Source organism: Oncorhynchus clarkii, chromosome 18, assembly GCF_045791955.1.
Source record: "Oncorhynchus clarkii lewisi isolate Uvic-CL-2024 chromosome 18, UVic_Ocla_1.0, whole genome shotgun sequence".
NCBI classification, from domain to species: Eukaryota; Metazoa; Chordata; class Actinopteri; order Salmoniformes; family Salmonidae; genus Oncorhynchus; species Oncorhynchus clarkii.
This window is the reverse complement of record NC_092164.1, coordinates 13,484,346-13,509,190: the sequence shown is the minus strand read 5'-3', so window position 1 is coordinate 13,509,190 and position 24,845 is coordinate 13,484,346. Positions and strand designations below refer to the sequence as shown.

At 44.5% G+C, this 24,845-nt stretch overlaps 1 protein-coding gene across 1 annotated transcript; it reads left to right on the top strand.

The window, feature by feature from the left end:
* The first annotated feature begins 2,180 nt into the window (after positions 1 to 2,180).
* LOC139373014 (actin-related protein 2/3 complex subunit 2-B) lies at positions 2,181 to 24,247 on the top strand. The gene is made up of 10 exons (XM_071112977.1): positions 2,181 to 2,480; positions 3,455 to 3,489; positions 3,621 to 3,733; positions 6,343 to 6,388; positions 12,527 to 12,713; positions 13,899 to 13,992; positions 15,704 to 15,830; positions 16,176 to 16,276; positions 16,693 to 16,793; positions 23,254 to 24,247. The coding sequence occupies exons 1-10, from the start codon at positions 2,407 to 2,409 to the stop codon at positions 23,273 to 23,275; spliced, it is 900 nt and encodes a 299-aa protein (XP_070969078.1). The 5' UTR covers positions 2,181 to 2,406; the 3' UTR covers positions 23,276 to 24,247.
* The last annotated feature ends 598 nt before the right edge of the window (positions 24,248 to 24,845 follow it).

Sequence of the window (24,845 nt, the reverse complement as noted above, 5' to 3'; positions counted from 1 at the left end):
GCTACTGTTGTATCAATATGTTTTGACCGTGACAGTTTACAATCCAGGGTTACTCCAAGCAGTTTAGTTACCTCAATTTGCTCAATTTCCACATTATTCATTTTCGAGATGTAGTTGAGATTTAGGGTTTAGTGAATGATTTGTCCCAAATACAATGCTTTTAGTTTTTGAAATATTTAGGACTAACTTATTCTTTGCTACCCATTCTGAAACTAACTGCAGCTTTTTGTTAAGTGTTGCAGTCATTTCAGTCGTTGTAGTAGCTGACGTGTATAGTGTTGAGTCATCCGCATACATAGACACAATGACCTTACTCAAAGCCAGTGGCATGTCATTAGTAAAAATGGAAAGAAGCAAGTGGCCTAAACAGCTATACTGGGGAATTCATGATTCTACCTTGATTGTGCTTGAGAGGCTTCCATTAAAGAACACCCTCTGTGTTCTGTAAGACAAGTAACTCTTTATCCACATTATAGCTGGGGGTGTAAAGCCAAAACACTTATGTTTTTCCAGCAGCAAACTATGCTCGATAATGTCAAAAGCTGGACTGAAGTCAAACAAGACAGCCCCCACAATATTGTGATCATCAATTTCACTCAGCCAATCATCAGTCATTTGTGTAAGTGCTGTGATTGTTGAATGTCCTTCCCTATATGCGTGCTGAAAGTCTGTTGTCAATTTGTTGACTGTGAAATAGCATTGTATCTGGTCAAACACCATTTTTTCCAGAAGTTTACTACGGGTTGGTAACATGCTGATTGGTCCGCTATTTAAGCAGGTAAAGGGTCACCAGCAAAGCACCCCCACACCATCACACCTCCTCCTCCATGCTTCACGGTGGGAACCACACATGCGGAGATCATCCGTTCACCTACTCTGCGTCTAACAAAGACACGGCGGTTGGAACCAAACATCTCAAATTTGGACACATCAGATCAAAGGACAGATTTCCACCGGTCTAATGTCCATTGCTCATGTTTCTTGGCCCAAGCAAGTCTCTTCTTATTGGTGTCCTTTAGTAGTGGTTTCTTTGCAGCAATACGACCATGAAGGCCTGATTCATGCAGTCTCCTCTGAACAGTTGATGTTGAGATGTGTCTGTTACTTGAACTCTGTGAAGCATTTATTTGGCCTGCAATCTGAGGTGCAGTGAACTCTAATGAACTTATCCTCTGCAGTAGAGGTAACTCTGGATCTTCCTTTCCTGAGGCGGCCCTCATGAGAGCCAGTTTCATCATAGCGCTTGATGGTTTTTTGCAACTGCACTTGAAGAAACTTTCAAATTCTTGAAATGTTCCGCAGTGACTGACCTTCATGTCTTGAAGTAATGATGGACTGTCGTTTCTCTTTGCTTATTTGAGCTGCTCTTGCCATAATATGGACTTGGTCTTTTACCAAATAGGGCTATCTTCTGTATACCACCCCTACCTTGTCACAATACAACTGATTGGCTCAAGCGCAGTAATTACACAAATTAATTTAAATGCATTCCAGGTGACTCATGAAGCTGGTTGAGAGAATTCCAAGAGTGTGTAAAGCTGTCATCAAGGCAAAGGGTGGCTACTTTGAAGAATCTCAAATATAAAATATTTTGATTTGTTTAACAGTTTTTTAGTTACTACATGATTCCATATGTGTTATTTAATATTGTTGATGTCTTCACTATTATTCTACAAAAAAATAGTAAATATAAAGAAAAACCATTGAATGAGTAAGTGTTTCCAAACGTTTGACTGATACTGTATATATACAGTATATTTAATATATGCATTACATATCTTACTACATTACAAACTTGTGGTTGGTCTAATACTAGGAATAATTAGGAACCATGAACGATTTAAATGTGTTTTGTTATCTGACAAAAACACACAATGAAGGTGAGCAGTTATTTAATTAAGCAATACGGCCCGAGGGGGTGTGGTATCTGGCTGTTCTTATGCACAATGCAACGTGGAGTTTCTGGTTACAGCCCTTAGTTGTAGTATATTGGCCATGTACCACAAACACCCGAGGTGCCTTATTGCTTTTATAAACTGGTTACCAATGTCATTAGAGCGTTAAAAATAAATGTTTTGTCATACTCGTTGTATACGGTGTGATATACCACGGCTTTCAGCCAATCAGCATTCAGGGCTCGAACCACCCAGTTTATAATAAAAAAAATTGAAGCAATCAGTGTGTACATTTTATATCTAGACCAATATCAGCCATAATCTTACAGGCAGTGCTGTGAGCAACCTTGCTTTGGGGTCCGGAATGAAATAAGCGGAAGAGCCGACAGACGGAAAACTCGGCGGAAGCGGTCTGTCAGGGAAGAAACATTTGCAGAATTTGACACAAAGAAGCCTAAGGATCTAAAACAAATTTATATTTCGATTTAAACGTATTCCCCAGTCCGCTGCAATGATTCTGCTAGAAATCAACAACCGGATTATAGAAGAGACGCTGACGTTGAAATTTGACGGTGCATCCAATGGGTGAGAAATCATTGTTCCAGACTAGCTTGCTAGCTACCGAATAGCTAACAGCAGCCGTATCTTAATGTCTGGCCAGTATTATTTGCTCGACAACGAATGATGGATGGAAAATGTGCGGCTGGAGGAATTGACAGAACAGTGGCGATAGATTTGACACGTACAGTAATATTCTGGTTTAACTGAATAAAGAGGCACGCGCCTCTGCAAGAGGCATCGCTTAGCCGGAATAATGGGGTGTGTCTGTCACTGGTTAGCTTTGGCTAGCTGGGCAGGTGAAGCCAATCTAACTGTCTAGCCCCAATAAGGGGGTAACGCTAAGCGAACTCTAGTTTACGTGTGCTTGTCGGCATCCTCATTTATTGTCCCAATGAACTGCCAATTTTTCAATTATGATGGTGGCTTTCACAGAAAATATGTCTAACCGTGTTATTAGCTAGCTAACTATACCTATCACTGGCTGCTATGCTAATCACCGCAGTAAAAGGGAACCTGCTTTTCTAGTTCATGGTATAGTAGCTAGCTAACTAGTTTGCTTTGAATTGAGAAAGAGAACGTATCGTTATGGATTAACCTTGTATTAGCTAGAGTCGTTCAATTCAGGAAATGAATAGAGAATAATCAGACTAGATAGCTACTAGCAATATATTAGCCATCGCATTGTTGGCCTCTTCCGCATTCCAGCATCCCCAAGTTGGGTCATGTCAGTACAACTCTGGGGAGAGGAACTGCTGTTATAGACAACTTCTAAACCCCAATGAGTGGTTTCTTGAAATACAATTGCAAGTTGCACGAAAACCAAAATGGTTTTACACAAATATGCCAACATGGTAACTGCTGCAACAGAATATTATTATACTGGCAGCAAATTAAGCGTTGTCTATAGTTAACAACTACTCAACAAAACATGGCCGAATTTGTTATATTATCATGCATTCAGTTTCATACATATTTGACATATAATCCTCTATTTGTAGGACTAAACCAGAGGCAGTGGAGGTGACATTTGCAGGTGAGTTAAGGACTAGGGGTTAATATTTCCGTGCAGTAGCATGCAGTTTTAACAATATTATGCTATTTTCAGGAGTGAGTTTTTCCAGGTGGGTGCTTGTTTGTAACTGATGGCTTTTCTCTGAACTGTAGATTTTGATGGTGTCCTCTACCACATCTCCAACCCCGATGGGGACAAGACCAAGCTGATGGTCAGCATCTCCCTTAAGTTCTACAAGGAGCTGCAGGAGCACGGAGCTGATGAGGTGACACACACATACACACCAGCATCTGTACCTCCCTTGCCCTTAATTCAATCTACAGATATGTCCCGTGTAGCTCACTTGGTAGAGCATGGCACTTGCAACGCCAGGGTTGTGGGTTCGATTCCCATGGGGGACCAGTATATGTGACCGACCGGCTCGATTCGGTCTTATGTAGCAAAATTTGAAATTGTTTTTTTTATATTGGATAAAGGTAGAGACTCCGAAAATGGTATATCATACACTACAGCTGAGGAACATTGGGAAAGTAATTCTGTTTTGAAAGTTGTCGTGGAAATTTCCGGTATTTACCAAATCATGAGAGCAAACCACACAAGTCAGAGTTCGTTATCACAAAGTCCATCTTTAATTATATGAGCTCCATCACAACCCTGTGACTCTCAGATGAATTCAGTGTCTATCAATGAATTATCTGAGAGTCCCTTACACATTGCAACTGAGATCCTTTAATAGCAAAAGACACACATAGCCAGACAGCATAGACATAATTTATCGTTCAGCTTTGTCTCCTAAACAATGTTATTTTCTCAAACTCAGAACCATAAACAAATCCTCCATATCAACAGCCATATATCAAATCCATCCTATCTTGACAAGATCACAGAGACACATTGACTGGCACACAGACATTGTGGAGCCAAGAGATACACGCTTGACCTCTCCCTTCTCTCCGGCCCAATCAACTTAGTCTTGACATAGACCAGATGACTGCAAACTCCGCCACAGTATTATACAAAAACATTCTGATGAGAAGTAACTTACAAACATATGATGAATATAAAACATCTTACCTATGTTACCAACTAATTCTGATTTATTCCCCAACAGTTGATAAACATGTAACCTTACTTTTGAGAAAATGTCCCTTGAATTTTTTTGGTACCTACTGGAGAGCTCTTTGTCTACACCCATTCAGCATCGTTCACACCCTTTTAAGCTTTAGCCCCACCCATCTCTTTAATGATTCACATCTGAGGCTATGTACTAAATAACCAAAGATTTAACTTTTGGACTCCCTCTGCATATTTGCAATCAAATGCCAGAATTTTCTCCTTAGATATCATACTCTAATTCCACTGATTTCAGAACTCAGTCCTCCAGAAAGAGGAGAGCAACACTTATGCAGTTCTACTACCTGATAGCTTTTTAAAAAAAAAATCAGACCAATCCGAACTCGTCTCGCAGCATGTCCAGCCCACTCCTTTTCTCAGCCAATCATTGCTAGCAGGAAGGATGCTGTATCTTTCCATGACTAAACCAACAAGGCTCGTAATTTAACAACTTTATTTGTTTTTACATATGGCAAACAAGTTTGTAATTAAGGCATTCTTCCAGAATGCATTTCTTGTAAAAAAAATATACATTTTGATCAAAATAAAAAGTTTACATTCAAATGGCAGTCCTGTGAAGTAGTGACCTGCGACATACAGCGAGTCACGTGTATATATTTTAAGGATGAAAATGTATGCATTCACTACTGTAAGTTGCTCTGTATAAGAGCGTCTGCTAAATTACAAAAATGTAATGCTCGGAAATGTAATGCTCGGAAATGTGTGTCAGAGTAGATGTTTTATTTCATGTGAAAAGGGAGAAATGTCTAAAGCAGGATGTCAGGGCTTTGTACATCCTCACCATGTATGGAAGAAAGCAGTATCAGCAGCAGGGGTTTCTTATAGAAACAGGAAGTGCTTTATGACTCACCCTATAAGGAGGATGTGCTGACTGAGACAGCTAAATGTTGCCTAATGAACACCATGACTGCTTTCCTGTAGTCTACCAGTCCTTGTTTTCTTACTCTCTGTGAGCACTACTGAATCAAAGGACTGGATAGGTTTTAACAGTATTGCTTTTACCTGTCGAGCACTTTAAGATCATGGAGGGAAAGAGCTGTGGAAAGGAACACCTATATCACTTGCTGCACAGTGGTGTGTTTTTAAAGGACCAAATCATGTCCCAGTCCTGTCACCTGACCATAGAAAATGAATGTCTACCTTCATTGCCTTGTGTCTTACTTCCAGCTCCGTTCTTCATTGTAGTGGTATAAAAAGCTAGTTTAACTACTGCAAAAATAGTGGCCTTGTGAGAACATGTTCAACTAATCAAGTCTTGTCCTTTTCAGTCACTAAGTGTAAATTTGGTACACCTTGTTGCCTTTCTTCACTAACCCACAACAAAACACATTTTCGTGTAGAAATGTTCCGCTTTACGTGTTACATAATAGGTTTACACAATACATAAATACATGTGTCACAATGGTGCACTCTTGCAATTTTACTGTAAAGGAAACAGAGTTGCAGTACATCTTCTTATAATAGAAGTAATGTCATCTGTTTTGACATGTGTATGCTGGATTTGCATATTATTGCCTTTTTTGTTCAGAACTCGGGCTGCATTCCAGTGATTCCACATTGACGGGTAACCGTTGTTTTAGGGGAAGGCTTATGATCTCCCCTTACCATTATCTACACTGAGACATCCACCTCTACCAGTCCACTCTGGCTCTCTGATGTTGCATAGCTGGTGTCGGACTCCGTCGGGGCATTTATCTGTTACTGTCCATAATAACACACCAAATCCCTCCCTCCTTTCAGCTGCTGAAGCGGGTCTATGGGAACTTCCTGGTTTCACCCGAGGCGTGTAAGTATTATGTAACTACGGTCCACTCTCCCTATGGAAGTTTCCACTGTCACCATGTTAATGACTCCAACTCCTCAGAGAATTATCGACAGCGCGTCATATAGCCTATCCCTTACGGAGGTCCAACACCCACACTTATATTACTACCACTGACTTCGCTGATAGTTAGCTACTTTATTCAGGAAAAATGTACTCTCACTGAGATACTGTATGTGGTTGTACCACCACCTAGCTGGGACTGAGATACTGTATGTGGTTGTACCACCACCTAGCTGGGACTGAGATACTGTATGTGGTTGTCTCACCACCTAGCTGGGACTGAGATGCTGTATGTGGTTGTCCCACCACCTAGCTGGGACTGAGATGCTGTATGTGGTTGTCCCACCACCTAGCTGGGACTGAGATGCTGTATGTGGTTGTCCCACCACCTAGCTGGGACTGAGATGCTGTATGTGGTTGTCCCACCACCTAGCTGGGACTGAGATGCTGTATGTGGTTGTCCCACCACCTAGCTGGGACTGAGATTCTGTATGTGGTTGTCCCACCACCTAGCTGGGACTGAGATGCTGTATGTGGTTGTCCCACCACCTAGCTGGGACTGAGATGCTGTATGTGGTTGTCCCACCACCTAGCTGGGACTGATACTGTATGTGGTTGTCTCACCACCTAGCTGGGACTGAGATACTGTATGTGGTTGTCCCACCACCTAGCTGGGACTGAGATACTGTATGTGGTTGTCCCACCACCTAGCTGGGACTGAGATACTGTATGTGGTTGCCCCACCACCTAGCTGGGACTGAGATGCTGTATGTGGTTGTACCACCACCTAGCTGGGACTGAGATGCTGTATGTGGTTGTACCACCACCTAGCTGGGACTGAGATACTGTATGTGGTTGTACCACCACCTAGCTGGGACTGAGATACTGTATGTGGTTGTCCCACCACCTAGCTGGGACTGAGATACTGTATGTGGTTGTACCACCACCTAGCTGGGACTGAGATACTGTATGTGGTTGTACCACCACCTAGCTGGGACTGAGATACTGTATGTGGTTGTACCACCACCTAGCTGGGACTGAGATACTGTATGTGGTTGTCCCACCACCTAGCTGGGACTGAGATACTGTATGTGGTTGTCCCACCACCTAGCTGGGACTGAGATACTGTATGTGGTTGTCCCACCACCTAGCTGGGACTGAGATACTGTATGTGGTTGTACCACCACCTAGCTGGGACTGAGATACTGTATGTGGTTGTACCACCACCTAGCTGGGACTGAGATACTGTATGTGGTTGTCCCACCACCTAGCTGGGACTGAGATACTGTATGTGGTTGTACCACCACCTAGCTGGGACTGAGATACTGTATGTGGTTGTACCACCACCTAGCTGGGACTGAGATACTGTATGTGGTTGTACCACCACCTAGCTGGGACTGAGATGCTGTATGTGGTTGTACCACCACCTAGCTGGGACTGAGATGCTGTATGTGGTTGTACCACCACCTAGCTGGGACTGAGATGCTGTATGTGGTTGTACCACCACCTAGCTGGGACTGAGATACTGTATGTGGTTGTACCACCACCTAGCTGGGACTGAGATACTGTATGTGGTTGTCCCACCACCTAGCTGGGACTGAGATACTGTATGTGGTTGTCCCACCACCTAGCTGGGACTGAGATACTGTATGTGGTTGTACCACCACCTAGCTGGGACTGAGATACTGTATGTGGTTGTACCACCACCTAGCTGGGACTGAGATACTGTATGTGGTTGTCCCACCACCTAGCTGGGACTGAGATGCTGTATGTGGTTGTACCACCACCTAGCTGGGACTGAGATACTGTATGTGGTTGTCCCACCACCTAGCTGGGACTGAGATGCTGTATGTGGTTGTACCACCACCTAGCTGGGACTGAGATGCTGTATGTGGTTGTCCCACCACCTAGCTGGGACTGAGACGCTGTATGTGGTTGTCCCACCACCTAGCTGGGACTGAGATGCTGTATGTGGTTGTACCACCACCTAGCTGGGACTGAGATGCTGTATGTGGTTGTCCCACCACCTAGCTGGGACTGAGATACTGTATGTGGTTGTACCACCACCTAGCTGGGACTGAGATACTGTATGTGGTTGTACCACCACCTAGCTGGGACTGAGATACTGTATGTGGTTGTACCACCACCTAGCTGGGACTGAGATACAGTATGTGGTTGTACCACCACCTAGCTGTGACTGAGATACTGTATGTGGTTGTACCACCACCTAGCTGGGACTGAGATACTGTATGTGGTTGTACCACCACCTAGCTGGGACTGAGATACTGTATGTGGTTGTACCACCACCTAGCTGGGACTGAGATGCTGTATGTGGTTGTCCCACCACCTAGCTGGGACTGAGATGCTGTATGTGGTTGTACCACCACCTAGCTGGGACTGAGACGCTGTATGTGGTTGTCCCACCACCTAGCTGGGACTGAGATGCTGTATGTGGTTGTACCACCACCTAGCTGGGACTGAGATGCTGTATGTGGTTGTCCCACCACCTAGCTGGGACTGAGATACTGTATGTGGTTGTACCACCACCTAGCTGGGACTGAGATGCTGTATGTGGTTGTACCACCACCTAGCTGGGACTGAGATACTGTATGTGGTTGTACCACCACCTAGCTGGGACTGAGATACAGTATGTGGTTGTACCACCACCTAGCTGTGACTGAGATACTGTATGTGGTTGTACCACCACCTAGCTGGGACTGAGATACTGTATGTGGTTGTACCACCACCTAGCTGGGACTGAGATACTGTATGTGGTTGTACCACCACCTAGCTGGGACTGAGATACTGTATGTGGTTGTACCTACCACCACCTAGCTGGGACTGAGATACTGTATGTGGTTGTACCTACCACCACCTAGCTGGGACTGAGATACTGTATGTGGTTGTACCTACCACCACCTAGCTGGGACTGAGATACTGTATGTGGTTGTACCACCACCTAGCTGGGACTGAGATACTGTATGTGGTTGTACCACCACCTAGCTGGGACTGAGATACTGTATGTGGTTGTCCCACCACCTAGCTGGGACTGAGATACTGTATGTGGTTGTACCACCACCTAGCTGGGACTGAGATACTGTATGTGGTTGTCCCACCACCTAGCTGGGACTGAGATACTGTATGTGGTTGTCCCACCACCTAGCTGGGACTGAGATACTGTATGTGGTTGTACCACCACCTAGCTGGGACTGAGATACTGTATGTGGTTGTACCACCACCTAGCTGGGACTGAGATACTGTATGTGGTTGTACCACCACCTAGCTGGGACTGAGATACTGTATGTGGTTGTACCACCACCTAGCTGGGACTGAGATACAGTATGTGGTTGTCCCACCACCTAGCTGGGACTGAGATACTGTATGTGGTTGTCCCACCACCTAGCTGGGACTGAGATGCTGTATGTGGTTGTACCACCACCTAGCTGGGACTGAGATGCTGTATGTGGTTGTACCACCACCTAGCTGGGACTGAGATACTGTATGTGGTTGTCCCACCACCTAGCTGGGACTGAGATACTGTATGTGGTTGTACCACCACCTAGCTGGGACTGAGATACTGTATGTGGTTGTCCCACCACCTAGCTGGGACTGAGATACTGTATGTGGTTGTCCCACCACCTAGCTGGGACTGAGATACTGTATGTGGTTGTCCCACCACCTAGCTGGGACTGAGATACTGTATGTGGTTGTCCCACCACCTAGCTGGGACTGAGATACTGTATGTGGTTGTCCCACCACCTAGTTGGGACTGAGATGCTGTATGTGGTTGTACCACCACCTAGCTGGGACTGAGATACTGTATGTGGTTGTACCACCACCTAGCTGGGACTGAGATACTGTATGTGGTTGTCCCACCACCTAGCTGGGACTGAGATACTGTATGTGGTTGTACCACCACCTAGCTGGGACTGAGATACTGTTTGTGGTTGTACCACCACCTAGCTGGGACTGAGATACTGTATGTGGTTGTACCACCACCTAGCTGGGACTGAGATACTGTATGTGGTTGTCCCACCACCTAGCTGGGACTGAGATACTGTATGTGGTTGTCCCACCACCTAGCTGGGACTGAGATACTGTATGTGGTTGTACCACCACCTAGCTGGGACTGAGATACTGTATGTGGTTGTACCACCACCTAGCTGGGACTGAGATACTGTATGTGGTTGTACCACCACCTAGCTGGGACTGAGATACTGTATGTGGTTGTACCACCACCTAGCTGGGACTGAGATACTGTATGTGGTTGTACCTACCACCACCTAGCTGGGACTGAGATACTGTATGTGGTTGTACCTACCACCACCTAGCTGGGACTGAGATACTGTATGTGGTTGTACCTACCACCACCTAGCTGGGACTGAGATACTGTATGTGGTTGTACCACCACCTAGCTGGGACTGAGATACTGTATGTGGTTGTACCACCACCTAGCTGGGACTGAGATACTGTATGTGGTTGTCCCACCACCTAGCTGGGACTGAGATACTGCATGTGGTTGTACCACGACCTAGCTGGGACTGAGATACTGTATGTGGTTGTCCCACCACCTAGCTGGGACTGAGATACTGTATGTGGTTGTCCCACCACCTAGCTGGGACTGAGATACTGTATGTGGTTGTACCACCAGCTAGCTGGGACTGAGATACTGTATGTGGTTGTACCACCACCTAGCTGGGACTGAGATACTGTATGTGGTTGTACCACCACCTAGCTGGGACTGAGATACTGTATGTGGTTGTACCACCACCTAGCTGGGACTGAGATACAGTATGTGGTTGTCCCACCACCTAGCTGGGACTGAGATACTGTATGTGGTTGTCCCACCACCTAGCTGGGACTGAGATGCTGTATGTGGTTGTACCACCACCTAGCTGGGACTGAGATGCTGTATGTGGTTGTACCACCACCTAGCTGGGACTGAGATACTGTATGTGGTTGTCCCACCACCTAGCTGGGACTGAGATACTGTATGTGGTTGTACCACCACCTAGCTGGGACTGAGATACTGTATGTGGTTGTCCCACCACCTAGCTGGGACTGAGATACTGTATGTGGTTGTCCCACCACCTAGCTGGGACTGAGATACTGTATGTGGTTGTCCCACCACCTAGCTGGGACTGAGATACTGTATGTGGTTGTCCCACCACCTAGCTGGGACTGAGATGCTGTATGTGGTTGTACCACCACCTAGCTGGGACTGAGATACTGTATGTGGTTGTACCACCACCTAGCTGGGACTGAGATACTGTATGTGGTTGTCCCACCACCTAGCTGGGACTGAGATACTGTATGTGGTTGTCCCACCACCTAGCTGGGACTGAGATACTGTTTGTGGTTGTACCACCACCTAGCTGGGACTGAGATACTGTATGTGGTTGTACCACCACCTAGCTGGGACTGAGATACTGTATGTGGTTGTCCCACCACCTAGCTGGGACTGAGATACTGTATGTGGTTGTCCCACCACCTAGCTGGGACTGAGATACTGTATGTGGTTGTACCACCACCTAGCTGGGACTGAGATACTGTATGTGGTTGTACCACCACCTAGCTGGGACTGAGATACTGTATGTGGTTGTACCACCACCTAGCTGGGACTGAGATACTGTATGTGGTTGTACCACCACCTAGCTGGGACTGTAAATCACTATAAATGACTGAAATGTTAAAAATAAACAACTGCTTCTTGTTCTCCTGCTTTAGTTTTTTCCACAGCCTGAAGTTTAGACACATGCAATTAAAATAACACCATGCACCCACCTCCTCCTCCTTGATTGAAACTATAGATAGTGTTTACTGGGTGATACGCTGTCTTTGGTTGGCACCAGGTCTAACACTTTGCAATTAGGCCAACACGGTGTTCGTTTTTTTGCTTAATAGTTTACTTTGTTGGAAAGTCTATGAAGAATTTTGGTTTTATTAGTATTGTCATTTGCTATAGGCCGGTTTTGACCCCCATTCCCCTCAGATTGACACCTTGTCACAGTTAGTAAACCTCTTACTAAGAAGGTTTCTAGCGATTTAATAATTATATCGAACAATAGCTGATCTTGTCTGTAATTGGCTGTGTCCTAGGCTATAACGTGTCCCTGCTCTTTGACCTGGATGCGGTCCCGGCCAACAAGGAGGAAGTGATCCACCAGGCAGGCATGCTGAAGAGGAACTGCTTCGCCTCGGTGTTTGAGAAGTACTTCAAGTTCCAGGAGGAGGGCAAGGAGGGAGAGAAGAGGGCCGTGGTCCACTACAGAGACGACGAGTCCATGTAGGTGGCTGCTGCACTGCCTGGATGAAAATGTATAGAAGTAACCATAGACAAAACAAGGATGCTATTTGTTGTTGACCACTAAAAGTCTGAGGCTTTGGGTGGGGGGGTTCTACTAAAACATGGAATTGTTTTAAGGTGGTCATGACACAGATCATTTAGTTATTTGATTTGGAATTTTAAGACCCCTGTAGCTATCAAAACAATTACTTGTTGAAATATAGAATTTTGCCTTTACTGCTCTAGCCCCTAAAAACACATTGAATAAGTGTGTATGTATATCTCAATCACACACACTACCGGTCAAGTTTTAAAACACCTACTCATTCAAGGGTTTCTTCTTATTGGTGTCCTTTAGTAGTGGTTTCTTTGCAGAAATTCGACCATGAAGGCCTGATTCACGCAGTCTCCTCTGAACAGTTGATGTTGAAATGTGTCTGTTACTTGAACGCTGAATCATTTATTTTGGCTGCAATCTGAGGCTGGTAACTGTAATGATTTTATCCTCTGCAGTAGAGGTAACTTTGGGTCTTCCTTTTCTGTGGCTGTTCTCATGAGAGCCAGTTTCATCATAGCGCTTGATAGTTTTTGCGACTGCACTTGAAGTAACTTTCAAAGTTCTTGCAATTTTCCGTATTGACTGACCTTCATGTCCTAAAGTAATGATGGACCGTTGTTTCTCTTTGTTTATTTGAGCTGTTCTTGCCATAATAGGGACTTGGTATTTTACCAAATAGGGCTATCTACTGTATACCACCCCTACCTTGTCACAACATAACCGATTGGCTCAAAAGCATTAAGAAGGAAAGAAATTCCACAAATTAACTTTTAACAAGGCACACCTGTTAATTGAAATGCATTCCAGGTGACTACCTCATGAAGCTGGGCATCAAGGCAAAGGGTGGCTACTTTGAAGAATCTCCCATATCAAATATATTTTGATTTGTTTAACACTTTTTGCTTACTACATGATTCCATATGTGTTATTTCATATTTTTGATGTCTTTACTATTATTCTACAATGAATGTAGAAAATAAAGAAACTCTTGAATGAGTAGGTGTCTAAACCTTTGACTGGTACTGTGTATATTTTTAAATCCAAGAACCCTTTTTTTTTTTACTGCCAGTATTCCATGTCACCGAGGTGACTACTGGTTGTTGACATGTTCCTGTGTTTGTCCTCAGGTATCTGGAGGCCAAGAAGGACAGAGTGACAGTGGTGTTCAGCACTGTGTTCAAAGATGACGATGATGTCATCCTTGGGAAAGTGTTCATGCAGGTAAAACAATATTTCTCTCTCAAGTAGTGATGCACCGATATGCCATTTTTGGCCGTGTCCTGATATCCAATATTTTCCTTGCCAAAAAAAACCCAATGCCGATATTTAACATTTTAGCGACCTTTTAAGCATTCTAGTACAGTTAAATAGATAACACACACATGGAAGCAGCGGTCTAAGGCACTGCATCTCAGTGCAGGTGGCATCACTACAGTCCCTGGTTCGAAACCAGGCTGTATCACATCCGGCCGTGATTGGGAGTCCCATAGGGCGGCGCACAATTGGCCCAGTGTCATCCGGTTTTGGCTGTCATTGTAAATAACAATTTGTTCTTAATTAACTGACTTGCCTAGTTAAATAAAGGTTACCACACTGGCAAAAGTAATTTTTTTGGCATGTACGTACGAATTTGGCATGCCATTACCAGTAAAACATAATCAAACCTAATTTCTTTCACTTACTTGCTGTTCATATGTTCAGTTGTCTCATTCTCAACCAGGATTTCATCATACATGTCAAGCAGTGAAGTTTCAGCTCTGTCCGTGGCCTCTCTTCCTCGGTGCGCACTGTCACTCTCTCTGTTTCCATCTTGTCCAGCTGTGTGACATTTCACGTAAACCCTGTCTCTTGTCTGCATGGAAGTAGTGATCCCTGTACATAGCATCGAGCATGGTGGCGACACAGTAAAGAGAGAATGCCACCGACTCGCTTGTTCACAGCCTGTGTGGGCAGTTTTGTTGAGCAGGCGTTTCAATGCCGTGACAGAGGGCATCACGGCTGCAGTTGATCAGCTTATTTCTCCAGTCAGTTGTTTTGAATGGAGCTAGGAGTGTGTTCATGTTTCCATGTTTCAAACATGTTCTCAAATGCCATTGAAATGGCAGCAGCAGTATGACAACCAGCACATTGATGAGCATACAATATAACTTTCCACATTCTGAAATCCTCATCGACCCACTGTGCTGTCAGACTCAGCATGCTCACGGGGCTGATATCGCTGGTCCAAATGTCAGGCGTGAAGCTAATAGCAGTGACTCTATTACTGTGTAACTCCGGTAGGGCAACATCTGAAAAATGGCACACTCGGTAGTATGTACCGGTGCTTGACCAGTCGGCGAAAGCCAACATCACCCACGACAGAGAACGGTTGTCAAGGGCAATGAATTCCATTCTTGCCGATAATGGATTTGGCCTTTGATTTGTCTCGCTGAAAGGTTCTTACATCATGTACCTATGTTATAGGTATGCACGTCAGCTTTGACATCGGTATTGCACATCGGCGTTAAACTAGAAATATCGGGTCGATGCTGCCATTTTTAGCTAATACTGTCCGATTCCGATATGTTCACTGATATATCGTGCATCCCTACTCTAGTTTTCATCACCCTTAACAGGAACCGCCTCTCACATGATTAAAACGAGCTTGGCAGCACTATGTACGGTACAAAGTGATGTAATTACAATACAGTATGTATGTCCATATGGTTGTGAAAAGGAGAAAGGTTGCCAAAGTATCTTTGCAGTGTTGTCTAAAGGTAGTTCACTACAGTAATGCAGAAACCCCATCACCTCCATGTCTGTGCAAATGATTTATGAAATATCTTATTTGCTCTCTGCACTATTAGGTATTTGTCATGGACAACCTTAGTGTGTGTCGCTCTCTGTATGTGTCTCACTGTCTGTCTGTGTTGCTCTCTCTGTCTCTGTGTAGGAGTTTAAGGAGGGTCGGCGAGCCAGTCACACTGCCCCCCAGGTTCTGTTCAGCCACCGGGAGCCGCCCCTGGAGCTGAAGGACACTGACGCCGCCGTTGGAGACAACATCGGCTACATCACCTTCGGTCTGTACCAACCATTCCCAGGTCTTCCAGAAATCCTGGTTGGAGGATTCTGGATTTTCTGCTTATTCTACTCTGATTCCTGGAGTCTTCCAAATGGGATGTTGGGCCTTCCTGGGAATTACATGGTTTTACTGTACAAGAAGGTGCCTAGAGCTGAATTGTGTGACCGTTAAATATATTTTTTTACTTCATCTAAACATGCAATTAATTAGTCTGTTTTCCAACGCTAGATAGAAAGTAGTCAGTGGATGATCATAAACAAACATTAGCTTGAATATCAGGTCAGTCATCAGCCTAATTCCAATGTCTTTGTGGTAATGTGTGTTATTTCTCCTGTCCTCTCAGTCCTGTTCCCACGTCACACCAACGCCAACGCCAGAGACAACACCATCAACCTCATCCACACCTTCAGGGACTACCTGCACTACCACATAAAGTGCTCCAAGGTGACTTCCCTAACAAGTATACTAACTAGGACCCTATTAGTCCCAACTTCTGCACTGCCCTAACTAGGACACTACTATACCTGCACTACCCATTATAGTGCTCCTAGATGAGCACTAACTATTGCCCTTACTAGGGCCCTACCATACCGTTACTACCATGTAAAGGAACAGTTTTCTGGACATAGATTAAGTAAGGGTTGAGGGAATAACTTTACCGGCACTAGCATGGTAAAACCCTGCAGTCTGTGATTATAAAGGTATCTGATGGGCTTTCCATCGTAAACAGTTACGGGCGTGTAAATATGTGCTTTTCAGATTCCTGCCTGGTATGAGTTGAGGTCAATTGGGTCGTTTAGTGCGTGTCAGTGAGCTGTTGGTTCAGTAGGTGTGTATTAAGGTATGTCTCTCCCTTCCAGGCCTACATCCACACACGTATGAGGGCTAAGACTTCTGACTTCCTCAAGGTGTTGAACAGGGCTCGACCCGACGCTGAGAAGAAGGAGATGAAGACCATGTCGTAAGTTACTGCTGCTCTGCACTCCAGCGTTGGAGTGCTGATCTAGGATCAGTTTAGCCTTTTGGCTCACTATGGATAGTATTACATGTTTATGTGGGAGGGGATCCTAGATCAGCACACCTACTCTCAGATGCTTTTAAAATATGGTCCCATACCTGGACTGTGCTTGATTGAACAAGCCTGGAACTAATGGAATAGTCCCAAAAGTGCATGCCCCGCCCACCTGGCACTCCAGCCAATGCTCAAACAAAACGCTCAAAGTATTTGAAAAAATGAACATACTATTTGGACCCAGGTCTGACTTATTCCACTGCCAGCCATTGGGTTCACTGGGATGTGGGTGACCTAACGTTGACTCTAGCAGCACTGCCTGTAGGACACTTCTGTCCTTTAAAACAAGGTCACCCTGCTGTGAGTGCAGCCTGTTCTCAAAGATCAGAGAGATCAGTTAATCTGTTATCATTTATTGAAGCACATGGGCTACTTTCACCATGTCCCCAGATCTTATTGTCCCTGATAATGCTTTTATTTTATTTTGTGTGTGAACTGTTTTCACGTCCCTCGCCCACCTCGACATTCCTTTCTTAATTAAATACCAACACCAAACACACACTCATCAGCGCCTGTGTGGTGAACAGCAGTCAGATGGAGAGAGAGAGAGCCAGGGTGGAAGTGTGTACAATCCATTCATTTATCAGCTGTAGAGATTCCTTGGAACCCTCCTGTAATGTTCTTGTGTCTGTAGGCTACGGTGTTTGTGAGGGCGGTCTTGTTTCAACAGTTGTGTTCATTGTGTGTGTACTACTAGAACTGACTTGACACGAGCAGCGCTGTTTGAAGTGGGCTCAGGTGGAATTTTTACAAGCTCCCCCCACTCACTCGCACACTCAGTTTGGTCCCTATTGCTGTGTGGGATCTGTGGATCTGACCAGCACTCCCCCTCTCTGTCTGAAACAGGAGAGGCCTTGTCTAAATATGTATATTTAACTGTGACTCTGGGGAATTCTATGCCACTGATCCTCAGGGAGCTCCGCTCTGGGTGGAAGGAAGCAGGGGTGTACTCTTTGTTTCACAATCTGGGATTTAGTCAGCGGTAGTTGACATAGTTGGGTCAACATTTAGTTGGAAGGTGTGGTATCTGTATATTTGTTTTACTCTTGCATGAAGGCCATATGAGCTGACCTTTTGTGTGTTGACCAAGAGTCATCTGTTCTTTCGACCAATCGATTGGTCAACATTTAAACGTGTATTTTTCCCATATAGACACATCGAATGTCTTTTTAATCAAATCAACTATATGTACTGAGCTTGTCTGCTGTGTGACGAGCACCCTTTCTCTCTCTCTCCTCCCTACTGCAGCGACCACCACACATCAACACTGTATATTGCTTATTCCCTCAATCCTTGCTCTCTTTACGTGACACATGTATGCTTTGCATGCACGTGACCAATAGGGCCTGACCTATAGCATATCATAGTCACATCAATAAATTGGTTCTAACAAACTCTGAACACCATAACACGCGTGACAGCAAAATGGATGCAGAGGACGTGACAAACTGGAAACGGGAATGTTTACTGGTTGGGCAGGAGGTAAAAGGGAAGTCAGATGTCTGGAATAAATTTGACTAGTTGTAGTAAATACTGGAGATCAAGAAAAATGTGTTAGGGAGCACTGGTATGGTAGTTCTCCAGGAACAGGGTTGGAGTGAACCCACTGGTATGGTAGTTCTCCAGGAACAGGGTTGGCGTGAACCCACTGGTATGGTAGTTCTCCAGGAACAGGGTTGGAGTGAACCCACAGGATGGTAGTTCTCCAGGAACAGGGTTGGAGTGAACCCACAGGATGGTAGTTCTCCAGGAACAGGGTTGGAGTGAACCCACAGGATGGTAGTTCTCCAGGAACAGGGTTGGAGTGAACCCACAGGATGGTAGTTCTCCAGGAACAGGGTTGGAGTGAACCCACAGGATGGTAGTTCTCCAGGAACAGGGTTGGAGTGAACCCACAGGATGGTAGTTCTCCAGGAACAGGGTTGGAGTGAACCCACAGGATGGTAGTTCTCCAGGAACAGGGTTGGAGTGAACCCACAGGATGGTAGTTCTCCAGGAACAGGGTTGGAGTGAACCCACAGGACGGTAGTTCTCCAGGAACGGGGTTGGAGTGAACCCACAGGATGGTAGTTCTCCAGGAACAGGGTTGGGGAGTGAACCCACAAGTATGGTAGTTATCCAGGAACAGGGTTGGAGTGAACCCACTGGTATGGTAGTTATCCAGGAACAGGGTTGGGGAGTGAACCCACTGGTATGGGAGTTATCCAAGAACAGGGTTGGAGTGAACCCACTGGTATGGGAGTTCTCCAGGAACAGGGTTGGAGTGAACCCACTGGTATGGTAGTTCTCCAGGAACAGAGTTGGAGTGAACCCACTGGTATGGTAGTTATCCAGGAACAGGGTTGGAGTGAACCCACTGGTATGGTAGTTATCCAGGAACAGGGTTGGAGTGAACCCACTGGTATGGTAGTTATCCAGGAACAGGGTTGGAGTGAACCCACTGGTATGGTAGTTCTCCAGGAACAGGGTTGGAGTGAACCCACAGGATGGTAGTTCTCCAGGAACAGGGTTGGAGTGAACCCACTGGTATGGTAGTTCTCCAGGAACAGGGTTGGAGTGAACCCACTGGTATGGTAGTTCTCCAGGAACAGGGTTGGAGTGAACCCACAGGATGGTAGTTCTCCAGGAACAGGGTTGGAGTGAACCCACAGGATGGTAGTTCTCCAGGAACAGGGTTGGGGAGTGAACCCACAGGATGGTAGTTTTCCAGGAACAGGGTTGGAGTGAGGACCTATAGGATGGTAGTTCTCCAGGAACACGGTTGGAGTGAGGACCTATAGGATGGTAGTTCTCCAGGAACAGGGTTGGAGTGAGGACCTATAGGATGGTAGTTTTCCAGGAACAGGGTTGGAGTGAGGACCTATAGGATGGTAGTTCTCCAGGATCACGGTTGGAGTGAGGACCTATAGGATGGTAGTTAGGAAGCGCTGTGTCCATATTAGACCTATGTGTGCCAAACAGGATCTGTTAGATTACAATATAATTTTTCTGACTGTTAGGAACAATGTAAACAACACTAAATAACTGATAAGCATACCAGAGTGTCTGCTATGTTTTTTTTGTAAAGCCTTTATTGCAGCAAAGACTAAACAGTCGGATTCGTGAATGCAATTTCCGAAATGGAATGGTTTTGCTCCATTTATTGTTTATGCAAATTATTCAATGGTTGCCTTTATTTTTAAACTAAAATGCTTGCTTGCATTTCACATCATGAATGGATCGTATGCTGTGTCATGGCATGAACAAATAAATGATTGATACAGTAGCCTATACAAGTATTGAAATACAGGCCTAAGTAAGTTACGGTATTAAGACTAAACAGGATGGGCTCTTAGGCCTACAGGTTTGATGGTGGTTATACAAGGCTGCTATACTAAGCATACTAATGATAGACATTTATTATTATTATTATAATAATATTATTATTATTATTATTATTATTAAGGGAAAAGGAGGGTTATTGTAAATATAATTTCAGGCAATTTGTAACAGTGTAAACAACACTAAATAATACTAGAGGCTGGTCTAATGAAAAAGTGTATAGCCTTTATTTCAGCATAGCAAAGATTTAAACCTGAGGCTTGGTGCTCACGGTGTCAGTAGGTTTTTAACATTCAAACAGGCAACAGATGTAGGATCGGTCTTATTTCTGTAGATACAGCACACTGATGCGTTTCAGAACCGTGACCACTATCCAACACGGGAGAAAGCACATTTTGTTATAAAATTATATTTTTTATTTGTGTTGCACTGTTGTTCTTACATAATGTAACCATATACAATTCCAGTAGCACGTCTTGGACTGTGCCATCCCCAAGCCCTCCACAATGGATCAGTCCACCCAGACAGGCACCAATCAGACGGGTGTCTTGTACACCATGATTTAAAATAATGATGTTTTGCTACTGCTCGACTAAAGAAATCTAGGTCGACTAACAGCCTATCAACCAAACAATTGACCAGTGGACTATATTGTCAGCCCTAATCTACAGTGCCTTCTGAAAGTATTCACACCCCTTGACTTTTTCCACCTTCTGTTACAGCCTGAATTTAAAATTGATTAAATTGCACAAAAAAGTCACTGGCCTACACACAATACCCCATAATGTCAAAGTGGAATTATGTTTTTATTTTTTACAAATTAATAAGAACTAAAAAGCTGAAATGTCATGAGTCAATAAGTATCAACCCCTTTGTTATGGCAAGCCTAAATAAGTTCAGGAGTAAAAATGTGCTTAACAATTCACATAATAAGTTGCATGGACTCTCTCTGTGTGCTATAATAATGTTTAACATTTTTTTTTAATAACTACCTAATCTCTGTACATCCCACATACAATTAATTATCTAGAAGGTCCCTCAGTCGTGCAGGGAATTTCAAACACGGGTTCAACCACAAAGACCAGGGAGGTTTTCCAATGCCTCACAAAGAACGGCACCTATTGGTAGAGATGGGTTAAACATGTACAAAGTAGACATTGAATATCCCTTTGAGCATGGTGAAGTTATTAATTACACTTTGAATGGTGCGTCAATACACCCAGTCACTACAAAGATACAGCTGTTCTTCCGAACTCCATTGCCAGAGAGGCAGGAAACAGCTCAGGGATATGACAGTGAGTCCAATGGTGACTTTAAAACAGAGTTTAATGGCTGTGATGGGATCAAAATGAGGATGGATCATCAACATTGTAGTTACTCCACAATACTAATACTAGATTTCCACCTGTTTTAATGTCTGTTGCTTGTGTTTCTTGGCCCAAGCAAGTCTCTTCTTATTGGTGTCCTTTAGTTGTAGTTTCTTTGCAGCAATTCAACCATGTTCACGCAGTCTTCTCTGAACAGTTGATGTTGAAATGTGTCTGTTACTTGAACTCTGTAGCATTTATTTGGGCTGCAATCTGAGGCTGGTAACTCTGATGACCTTATCCTCTGCAGCAGAGGTAACTCTGGGTCTTCCTTTCCTGTGGTGGTCCTCATGAGAGCCAGTTTCATCGTAGCACTTTATGGTTTTTGGGACTGCACTTGAAGAAACGTTCAATGTTCTTGAAGGTCAGTCAATCCGGAACATTTCACGTCTTAAAGTAGTGATGGACCGTTGTTTCTCTTTGCTTATTTGAGCTGTTCTTGCCATAATAGGGACCTGGTCTTTTACCAAATAGGGCTATCTACTGTATACCACCCCTACCTTGTCACAACATAACCGATTGGCTGATCGGTCCAAAATGACCATCCCCATTTTATAGCTGAATATGAATCCATAATAATAAGTTTATCATGTAATGTTTAGATCTTTTTATCAACTTACGTTCTTGTGAACATTAGAAGTTTTGAACTTCTATTTGCTATTTATGGCCTGTAGGCCTCATTGACCTGAGCTCATACAACTCGTTTTTTGAGTTAACAAAGCACAATGTATGGATTATTTTGACTATAACAAATACTCAGATGAAACATATTGTGCTATTTAGACTACTTTGTTGTCAGTTTAACAACGATTCTCTCCTCCTCACCAGTGTCATTATGAAAGATATGATCAAGAGCCTCACATACAGTATATTGTTTGGTCATTGTCCTGCCACAGAATGGATTGTGAGCAAGGCCTCAAAAAAGCTTTATATACCAAAGCTGTGAGAAGTTCTTTATATTATTGAAACAATGTTGCGATTGTTTGTGAGAATGTGGTTCCCATGGGGGAAAGATAATCTAAGGACAGGATCTAAGGACAGGACATGAGACGGGAGTAGAAATGAACGTGGGTGTTGTTTAATGCGTTTCACAGGAAGAACATTTCAACGTAGGTAAGCAAGAGGGGGTTACAGGTGCCCTAAAGGGACAACTAGAAAATCAATACACAACCATATCTGTTGCGGAAAGGTTCCTGTGGGGGTTGCCATGGAATCCAGGAAGTGGAGTGAGGTGTGTGTGTGTGCTCACACACATGCATGTGGGGGTCTGGGAGAGGAAGTGTGTCCATCTGATGAACGGGCATGTGCCTGAACTCAATTGTATACACTAATTGTAGTCTCACCCATTAATTTCTAATGACCAGTCATTTTTGACCTGGAACACCATAGGTGTTACAAAATGACACCCAAAATGTTATGACAATCAACATGTGTGTTCAGATGCCCTGTGTGGACAAAGTCATGGAACCTAGTCAGCGCCAGCGAGGAGCCTACCTTGGACCTCGTGGCGAGAGGATTTTCCTTTAAAACATTGACGGAATAAAACCTAGAAGCAGGCCCTCTGTAGAATAGGCTTTAGGGCGAGCTGCCAATAAAGTGTCTTTGTGGCAAGACTTTTTAATTGATTTCTGGCTAACTGTTTTTTTTATGTCTGTTTTCAGGGGCAAGACGTTCTCCCGCTGAGGCTGGTCCACAAGCGCACTCTGACCCCTGGACACGTCCCCATTCGTGCCACACTGAGACTCGACTCCACATTGGACAGGATCACAGGCCCATAAAGCCCCGCCCAGCGCGTGTCCATCCTGTCTTTTTTAAATAAAGTTATCTCCTCTTTGAATAAAGTTGTCTCTTAGTAGAAATCGAGGCTGAAACAAATAAAAAGGGCATTCCTTGCTTTGCATAGTTAAAAGATAATTATTAGTCCTATATAAATATATATATGAAATGTTTTGATATATCTTTTACTCCATTTGGTACTCTTACCTTGCACCCTCCCTCCCTGATGGTGTCCATGACTTCAGAACCCCTCCTTTCTCCCTCCCTGATGGTGTCCATGACTTCAGAACCCCTCCTTTCTCCCTCCCTGATGGTGTCCATGACTTCAGAACCCCTCCTTTCTCCCTCCCTGATGGTGTCCATGACTTCAGAACCCCTCCTTTCTCCCTCCCTGATGGTGTCCATGACTTCAGAACCCCTCATTTCTCCCTCCCTGATGGTGTCCATAACTTCAGAACCCCTCCTCCCTCCCTCCCTGATGGTGTCCATGACTTCAGAACCCCTCCTTTCTCCCTCCCTGATGGTGTCCATAACTTCAGAACCCCTCCTCCCTCCCTCCCTGATGGTGTCCATGACTTCAGAACCCCTCCTTTCTCCCTCCCTGATGGTGTCCATGACTTCAGAACCCCTCCTTTCTCCCTCCCTGATGGTGTCCATGACTTCAGAACCCCTCCTCCCTCCATCCCTGATGGTGTCCATAACTTCAGAACCCCTCCTCCCTCCATCCCTGATGGTGTCCATAACTTCAGAACCCCTCCTCCCTCCCTCCCTGATGGTGTCCATAACTTCAGAACCCCTCTCTTTCTCCTTCCCCCTCTCTATGCTTCCATGTTGTCTGTACCATTGTCATTGGAAAAATAAACCAGTCTTATACAAATCCTTATTTTCTGTGTTGTGGTTTCACAGACCTTAATCTCACATTTAATATGACTTTATTTGTCCAATTGTACAGGTACAAGGTCCAACGGAAATGTGACTTGCACTTTATCCCAACTCCTCCGAAAGACAAAAAGGTACACGGGTTGGAGAAGGGGGCTGCCATACTACGGCGCAATTGTGGGGGTTAAGTGCCTTGTTCAAGGGCGCAACGGCAGGCGATCGCATCTAGCATTTGATACCTGCAACCCTCCCATTGCCAGCTAACTTCCCGCATGATTTTTCCCTTAAGACCCGGGATTTGACCTGGCAAATCTATTTGACCTGCTGGCTTCTTTAACCGCTAGGCTACCTGTTGATACCTGCCATCATGTCCTTATCATTGTCAGCCATGAGTTTCTTTTCCAGGGGTAGCTGCGTCTCCTTTGACAACACACTATCTTGAGATAACAAAAACATGGAATTTTACCTGTTGCTAGGGAACGTGACAATGGGGGCAATTTGAGAGAGTTCAGTCAAGGGTAAAGTACCACTCGTTACAAGTTGGCACCACTGAGGGATTGGTGGAATGTTATGTAGAGCTGTCAAACTGGTGAGGAGT